This window comes from Heptranchias perlo, chromosome 11, assembly GCF_035084215.1.
Source record: "Heptranchias perlo isolate sHepPer1 chromosome 11, sHepPer1.hap1, whole genome shotgun sequence".
Lineage (NCBI taxonomy): Eukaryota > Metazoa > Chordata > Chondrichthyes > Hexanchiformes > Hexanchidae > Heptranchias > Heptranchias perlo.
The window spans coordinates 51,807,926-51,817,079 of record NC_090335.1 but is presented as its reverse complement, the minus strand read 5'-3'; the positions used below and the strand labels follow the sequence as shown (position 1 = coordinate 51,817,079).

Sequence of the window (9,154 nt, the reverse complement as noted above, 5' to 3'; positions counted from 1 at the left end):
TAGGGCTCCTTGGTGCCGCACTCGGTCAAATGCTGCCTTGATGTCAAGGGCAGTCACTTTCACCTCACCTCTGGAATTCAGCTCTTTTGTCCACGTTTGGACCAAGGCTGTAATGAGGTCTGGAGCCGAGTGGTCCTGGCGGAACCCAAACTGAGCATCAGTGAGCAGGTTATTGGTGAGTAAGTGCTGCTTGGTAGATTTCCGGAGGATATAGACAGGCAGATGAAATTTAATGCAGAAAAATGCGAATTGATACATTTCGGTAGAATGAGGAGAGGCAATATAAACTAGAGGGCACAACTCTAAAAGGGGTACAGGAACAGAGAGATCTGGGCGTAAATGTGCACAAATTGTTGACGGTGGCAGGGCAGGTTGAAAAAGCGGTTTAAAAAGCACACGGGATCTTGGGCTTTATAAATAGAGGCATAAGAGTACAATAGTATGGAAGTCATGATGAACCTTTATAAAACACTGGTTCGGCCACAACTGGAGTATTGTGTCCAGTTCTGGGCACTGCACTTCAGGAAAGATGTGATGGCCTTAGAGAGGGTGCAAAAGAGATTTACTAGAATGATTCCAGGGATGAGGGACTTTAGTTACTTGTATAGACTGGAGAAACTTGGGTTGTTCTCCTTGGAACAGAGACAGTTGCGAGGAGATTTGATAGAGGTATTTAAAATCATGACGGGTCTAGACAGAGTAGATAGAAACTTTTCCCATTGTGGGGAAGGGTCAAGAACCAGCGGACATAGATTTAAGGTAATTGGCAAAAGAACCAAAGGTGACATGAGAAAAAACTTTTTTTACAGAGCGAGTGGTTAGGATCTGGAATGTGCTGTCTTGGGGGAGACAGGTCCAGTTGTGGCCTTCAAAAGGGAACTGGATAAGTACTTGAAAGGAAAGGGTGGGAGAGTGGGACTAGCTGGATTGCTCTTGCATTGAGCCGACATGGGCTCGATGGGTTGAATGACCTCCTTCCGTGCTGTAACCTTTCTATGATTCTATGGGGAGGAATTTCTTCACTCAGGGCGTTGTGAATCCTTGGAATTCTCTGCCCTCCAACCCCAGAGGGCTGTGGATGCTGAGTCGTTGAATATGAACAAGGCTGAGGTAGATTTTTGGACTCTCGAGGAATCAAGGCTTACGGGGATCGGGCAGGAAAGTGGAGTTGAGGTCGAAGATCAGCCATGATCTTATTGAATGGCAGAGCAGGCTCAAGGGGTCTAATGGCGTGGTCCTGCTCCTATTTCTTATGTTCTTAACCTTGAGCCAAATAGCATAGATGCATTTAAGGAGAAGCTAGATGAGGGAGAAAGGAATAGATGGATATGCTGATAGGGTGAGATGAAGAGGGGTGGGAGGAGGCTCGTGTGGAGCATAAACTCAGTCATGGACCAGTTGGGCCGAATGGCCTGTTTCCGTGCTGTAGATTTGAGGTAACTCGATGTACTTGGTCCTACTCTCCTCTCATTTCTTACTGTTCTAGTTTTGACCGTTAATATGTTTGTTTATACAAATAAATTACCCTCTATGTGATGCAAGTTGCACCTGTCCATTAGGTCGCGCCACCAGCTCCTCCAAGCCTAGAGGCCCCTGCCAATTGCACAACACAGACCGCCTTCCAATCACAGGGAACGCTCGTCGTCAGGGCGGATAGGTCGTTCCTCGGATTCCGATTGGCCATCGTCACTGGCACTTCGCGGAGCTCGTGCCTTTCCGTCACAGCTTCGTACGACTGATGACGTGATTTCATTGGCTGGCGAAGACAAACGAGGAGGGGGAAGGGCACTCCGAGGCTGTCGGCCAGTTTCCCCGTCGCTGTCGGTCAACCTAACCTGATATGCACCTTAAGCAACACCCCTCCACCAATTGGTTACGTATCGCTCTAGGAGGCGCTGACGTCTTCGACGCGTTCTGTGAATGGTTTCTTTCTAAAGTCAATCAAAGTGCCCCAGTATCAAGTTAGATTGACCAAGGGGTTACAGCTGCAGTAAGAGGGAGAAAGAGATAGGCAAAAAAAATAGTACAAAGACAGCGGAGTGAATTAGGGAGGGGTTTTAACCGTTTTAATTGGGGTAGAAACACGGGTTTTCCCTCAGAAATCGTTTTAATTTTTTATCGTCTGTTAAAAGAGATGCGAATGAGCTTTTAAAGTCTGAAAAAAATAAGTCGAGAAATTAAAAGAAAAAAATTACCTCAGGATTGAATTGAACTGAAGGAGCCGCCATGGCAGGAACCACCACCACCACCACCATCATCATCACCACCACCATCCTGCATTGAGCTCAGTCAAGATCAATGTAGAGCTCTGAAATCAATTCAGATTTATTTCTGGCGATTCTTATTATAAAACGAAAACAAAAAAAAACACAACTAATTTGTCTGGAGAAATTTGCGCGATGAATCCAGGTGGACAAGATTAAAATTAAGAAAGAGAGGGGAAAGAAAATAAAGGAATATAAAAGTGTCTTTTAAAAAATATATATGTTTGAAAAATTAGATGTCGCTTTAAAGTAATCATGAGTGGTCGACCCAGGACAACGTCTTTTGCTGAGAGCTGCAAACCTGTGCAGCAGCCGTCTGCTTTTGGGAGCATGAAAGTCAGCAGTAAGTACATTTTATCCAAATCATTTTTATTTATTTAGAATCTTCCCCCACCTCGAAAATCGAGCGAGTAATCGATTTCATGATCCATAATATGTTCGTTAATTAAGTAACATCCTGTGATAATTTAAAAAAAATAAAAACTGTAGACTGGAAATGATTCGTCTCATCGTCTGCTTATGACCATAAGGATTTCTGTTCACAAGCCATTATCCATAAGCATTTTTATTTCTGACTATTTAAAATTGAAAATAGGCGTAAAACTTCAATCTGCTTAGAACTGTATTAGAACTGGTAGTGGACTCTGTTTCTTCTAACTTAGTGATTACTTACAGCAGAAATTAACGTCACTTTCATATTTCTAATTAGCCTCAAATAGGTTGGAATGGGATTTTGCAATTTCAGAAGGGTGCAAATATTAGAATAACTTTATTGTCAACCAGTGGATTTTGACTTAATTATTTTGTGGTGTGTCATTTCTAGCCTTTCCTGTGTCTGTGTGTCCACCAGGTTAGTTAGAGGGTGTAGTAATTTAATCAATGACGGTTAGGAATTTGGCGTATATGATGTGTCATTTACTCCTTTTAACATGTCTTATTTGATTTTGGTTTATTCAAAAATGATATACCTTCAAAATGTAGTAACATTTATCATTCTTGATAAATGCTTGTTTATTTTAGCAAATAGACGAGTGTTACCTTTTACAATGTAAAACTTACCTGTTCATCAGGGGAGTATCCTGAATTTCTCAGTTCCAAAAGTACAGTGCATGGTAGATACAGTTTTTAAAATGTAAGTAGATTTGTGTGGTAATGTACAAGCAGGGTGTAGCTTACTTCAAAATATACAATGATTTTCTGCAATTCACTAACACTGCACTCTTTTTCTTTAAACATTAGTAAAAGTGGAGGTAAGAATGTTCAGTAACTTAAGTGATGAGACAGTAGTAGTACTGTGACATTCCTACTGGAGACATGCAAACCCTAACCTACCCACCATCAATAATGATTATGAACATTGAGAGAACTTTTTGAGAGGGGAGGGCATGAAAGAATCCTTTTCCTTGACTAACTTTAAAGTTGGAGATTTTAGAATATTTCACAGTTTGCATTGTTTTGCAATGTTTTAGCTTTTTAGGGAAAGCCTGGATTACAACTTCCATTAATATATCCAGAAACGAGTATTACAGAATCCATTTGGCATAATTTTATAAACTATTTGAAATCTTCCAAAAAAATGTTAGAAATCTGTATTCCCTGAGAAACTACTGGTACGTTGTAAACTTCAAAAATCATAGAGTAAATTGGCATACTGCAGCTTTATCTTTATGAGGATATTTTGTTGAGAAAAATCATTGTTTGATTGTGTAATAATCCTACCCCTCTAGCCAAATGATAAAAAGCTTCACATTTAATCAGGTCTTTTTACAGATCTCTTTGAACAGTAGGCCTTATTTCTTTAAATGCGTAATAGGATGCGGGGGACAGCAGCGGAAAGACAATATTGTCCCGATGTCTTCAGCATAGAGAGCTCTGGTTAACTTAATGTACATCTCCTGTCTTTTTATGCTTAGAAAAAGGACATTGCATGTTTTAGTAGGTAAAAGCACCACATGGCGTGTAGCTGAGCTAAACAAACCAAGGAAGTTGAAAGTTTGATCCATACTTTGTTCTAGTTAATCAACCTTGACTGAGACAGTAGTTGCTGTGCTACTGTTGGCCTCCGTGCTGTCAAGTAGGGGGGGGGAAATTGTTCGGGCTTTCTGCAACCCCTGTTGTAAGTGCTTGTTTGAGAGCTCTGAGTAAGGATAGAATTGGACTTGGCTAAGATTTATTCTATGGTCATTTTCCACCATTGAGACTCGCCTATCAAATCTGACATGAATGATCACCAAAAGCTACCACCGCATCTTAACATTTAACTCAAGAAATAATTTTTAAAAAAACAGTCGCCTTTAGGCAGCTGACAAATGACACACTTTTTGTGGTATGTTGCAAGATTGACAAGAGCTGCCCTGCCCCCTTTCCTTTCTTTCCTCCCCACCCCCCCCCCCGCCAACTCTTTCCTTTCTTTTCCTTTCCTTCCCCCCCCCCCCGCCAACTCGTTCCTTTCTTTCTTTCCTCTACCCCCCCCCCACGCCAACTCTTTCCTTTCTTTCCTCCCCCTCCCCCCGCTAACTCTTTCATTTCTTTCTTTCCTTCCTCCCCTCCCCCCCGCCAACACTTTCCTTTCTTCTTTCCTTCCCCCCCCCCCGCCAACTCGTTCCTTTCTTTCTTTCCTCTACCCCCCCCCCCGCCAACTCTTTCCTTTCTTTCCTCCCCCCTCCCCCCGCTAACTCTTTCCTTTCTTTCTTTCCTTCCTCCCCTCCCCCCGCCAACTCTTCCCTTTCTTTCCTTCCTTCCCCTCCCGCCAACTCTTTCCTTTCTTTCTTTCCTTCCTTCCCCTCCCGCCAACTCCTTTCTTTCCTTCCCCCCACCCACCCCTACTCTTTTCCTGGTAGCTCAGCAGAGATTGGGAATTGCCATATGTGGAATTGTATGGACCTGTATGCAACTTGCTATCCGAATACAGTATTAATGGAAACATGCTGCAATACTGGGATGTGATCCACAATGCTTGATTTGTTAGTGGTTTCTCATTTGTGTTTGTTTTTTGTATTCAGTGACAGTGTATTTTCTAAAATACCTGCCCATTACCCAATTCTCAGAAAAATGTACATTGCCTTGCCATTAATGAAGTAGCCAATAACAATGTAAAATATTGTTTTGTTAACATACTTTCAAATAGCTCTGATGGACAATCCAATGGTTTTAGTGTATATTTTTCAAAATTTTAATTTTTGTGATGTGGCTGGTTTAGCTTCATTTTGAAGAAGTTTTAACTGCTGTAGTAGTAACCAACTTAAAAGCAACTGGAGATTGGCAAAAAAGAATAAGCAAAATTATATAGACTAGCAATTTACTAAGATGTGTGTGGTGCTGTTGTGGCTTCTGCCCCTATATGTGGAACATAAACAAGAATTCTGTAACTTACTTGTATGCAGGGGTCCTGCTAGATATTTTAAGAAAAAGTTTTGAATTGTGTAGTGCACAACTTAAAACTCATTTAATAGTTTTTGTGCATGTGCTTTGTTGCAGTACCCATGATTCATCCCTTCATGGGTTTAAAAAAAATTAATTTGGATGATTTTTCGCGGTTCATCTGTTGCATTGTCTATCACGTGAATATTGGACCAAGAAAATTACCATCATTAGGTTAAAATACAATTGAATTATATGATGCATGATGTGGAGATGCCGGTGATGGACTGGGGTGGACAAATGTAAGGAGTCTTACAACACCAGGTTATAGTCCAACAGTTTTATTTGAAATCACAAGCTTTCGGAGGCTTCCTCCTTTGTCAGGTGAGTGTAGGATTCCATAAAGGTATAGCATATATAGTCAGAGAACAATGCCTGGTGATTACAGATAATCTTTCCAACTGCCCGTTATCAAAGCAATCAAAGGACTGAATGGTGTTCAGACAGGGAAACATTACATACAAGACTACCGAATACACAAACAGTCACAACACAAAGACAGACAGAAAGACAGAGAGAGAGACACACACCTGAAAGGCAGAGAAAGAGATAGAATGACCAGTTGTATTAAAAACAGATAACTTTTTTTTTTCCCCTGGTGGGGTTACTTGTAGCGTGACATGAACCCAAGATCCCAGTTGAGGCCGTCCTCATGGGTGCGGAACTTGGCTATCAATTTCTGCTCGACGATTTTGCAGTTGTCGTGTGTCTCGAAGGCCGCCTTGGAGAACGCTTACCTGAAGATCGGAGGCTGAATGTCCTTGACTGCAGAAGTGTTCCCCGACTGGGAGGGAACCCTCCTGTTTGGCGATTGTTGTGCGGTGTCTGTTCATGCCGTTGTCGCAGTGTCTGCATGGTCTCGCTGATGTACCATGCTCGGGGGCATCCTTTCCTGCAACGTATGAGGTAGACAACGTTGACCGAGTCGCAGGAGTATGAACCACGTACCTGGTGGGTGGTGTCCTCTCGTGTGATTGGTGGGTATCTGTCGATGATCTGGCATGTCTTGCAGAGGTTGCCGTGGCAGGGTTGTGTGGTGTCGTGGACGCTGTTCTCCTGAAAGCTGGGTAATTTGCTGCGAGCGATGGTCTGTTTGAGGTTAGGTGGCTGTTTGAAGGTGAGTAGTGGAGGCGTGGGGATGGCCTTAGCGAGGTGTTCGTCATCGATGACATGTTGAAGGCTGCGAAGAACATGGCGTAGTTTCTCCGCTCCGGGGAAGTACTGGATGATGAAGGGGTACTCTGTTGGTTGTGTCCCGTGTTTGGTTGTGTCCCCATCACTGAAGAGACTACACTATGACATCAACAAGTTCCATCCACCATCAAACTCACCATGGACTACTCCTCAGAATCGGTTTCATTCTTGGACACACGAATCTCCATCAAAGACTGGGCACCTCAGCACCTCACTCTACCGCAAGCCCACAGACAAACTCACGATGCTCCACTTTTCCAGCTTCCACCCCTAACCACGTCAAAGGAGGCCATCCCCTATGGACAGGCCCTGCGAATACACAGGATTTGCTCAGACTAGGAGGAACGCGATGGACACCTACAGACGCTGAAAGATGCCCTCGTAAGAACGGGATATGACACTCGACTCGTCGATCGACAGTTCCAACGGGCCACAGCAAAAAATCGCATAGACCTCCTCAGAAGACAAACACGGGACACAACCAACAGATTACCCTTTGTCGTCCAGTAACTTCCCCGGAGTGGAGAAACTACGCCATGTTCTTCGCAGCCTTCAACATGTCATCGATGACAACGAACACCTCACGAAGGCCATCCCCACGCCTCCACTACTCTCCTTCAAACAGCCACCTAACCTCAAACAGACCATCGCTCGCAGCAAATTACCCAGCTTTCAGGAGAACAGCGTCCACGACACCACACAACCCTGCCACAGCAACCTCTGCAAAACATGCCAGATCATCGACGCAGATACCACCATCACACGAGAGGACACCACCCACCAGGTACATGGTTCATACTCCTGCGACTCAGCCAACGTTGTCTACCTCATACGTTGCAGGAAAGGATGCCCCGGAGCATGGTACATCGGCGAGACCATGCAGACACTGCGACAACGGATGAACGGACACCGCGCAACAATCGCCAGACAGGAGGGTTCTCTCTCTCAGTCGGGAACACTTCAGCAGTCAAGGACATTCAGCCTCCGATCTTCAGGTAAGCGTTCCCAAGGCGGCCTTCGAGACACACGACAACGCAAAATCGTCAGCCAAGTTCCGCACCCATGAGGACTGCCTCAACCGGGATCTTGGGTTCATGTCACGCTACATGTAACCCCACCAGGGGAAAAAAAAAAGTTATCTGTTTTTAATACATCTGGTCATCCTATCTCTTTTTCTGTGCCTTTCAGGTGTGTGTCTGTGTTTCTCTCTCTCTTTCTCTGTTCTCTTCTTTCTCTGTTCTCTCTCTCTCTCTCTCTCTTTCTCTGTTCTCTCCTCTCCTCTCTCTCTCTCTCTTTCTCCTTCTCTTTCTCTTTCTCTTTCTCTTCTCTTTCTCTTTCCTCTCTTCTCTTCTCTTCGTCTTTCTCTCTTTCTCTGTTCTCTCTCTCTCTCTCTGTGTTCTCTCTCTCTCTGTGTTCTCTCTCTCTCTGTGTTCTCTCTCTCTCTGTGTTCTCTCTCTCTCTGTGTTTCTCTCTCTCTCTGTGTTCTCTCTCTCTCTGTGTTCTTCTCTCTCTCTCTGTGTTCTCTCTCTCTCTGTGTTCTCTCTCTCTCTGTGTTCTCTCTCTCTCTGTGTTCTCTCTCTCTCTGTGTTCTCTCTCTCTCTGTGTTCTCTCTCTCTCTGTGTTCTCTCTCTCTCTGTGTTCTCTCTCTCTCTGTGTTCTCTCTCTCTCTGTGTTCTCTCTCTCTCTGTGTTCTCTCTCTCTCTGTGTTCTCCCTCTTCTCTCTCTGTGTTCTCTCTCTCTCTGTGTTCTCTCTCTCTATGTGTTCTCTCTCTCTGTGTTCTCTCTCTCTGTGTTCTCTCTCTCTCTGTGTTCTCTCTCTCTCTGTGTTCTCTCTCTGTCTCTCTGTGTTCTCTCTCTCTCTGTGTTCTCTCTCTCTCTGTGTTCTCTCTCTCTCTGTGTTCTCTCTCTCTCTGTGTTCTCTCTCTCTCTGTGTTCTCTCTCTCTCTGTGTTCTCTCTCTCTCTGTGTTCTCTCTCTCTCTGTGTTCTCTCTCTCTCTGTGTTCTCTCTCTCTCTGTGTTCTCTCTCTCTCTGTGTTCTCTCTCTCTCTGTGTTCTCTCTCTCTCTGTGTTCTCTCTCTCTCTGTGTTCTCTCTCTCTCTCTCTCTCTCTGTGTTCTCTCTCTCTCTCTCTCTCTCTGTGTTCTCTCTCTCTCTCTCTCTCTCTCTGTGTTCTCTCTCTCTCTCTCTCTCTCTGTGTTCTCTCTCTCTCTCTCTCTCTCTGTGTTCTCTCCTCTCCTCTCTCTCTCTGTGTTCTCTCCTCTCTCTCTCTCTCTGTGA

At 44.1% G+C, this 9,154-nt stretch overlaps 1 protein-coding gene across 1 annotated transcript in view; it reads left to right on the top strand.

The window, feature by feature from the left end:
* Positions 1–1,976: 1,976 nt before the first annotated feature.
* gsk3ba (glycogen synthase kinase 3 beta, genome duplicate a) overlaps positions 1,977–9,154 on the top strand; it is a 181,835-nt gene continuing 174,657 nt past the window's right edge. Inside the window, exon 1 of the mRNA XM_067993018.1 lies at positions 1,977–2,607. Within this exon, the coding sequence (XP_067849119.1) occupies positions 2,520–2,607 (88 nt within the window). The 5' untranslated portion in view covers positions 1,977–2,519. The remainder of the gene's footprint in view (positions 2,608–9,154) is intronic.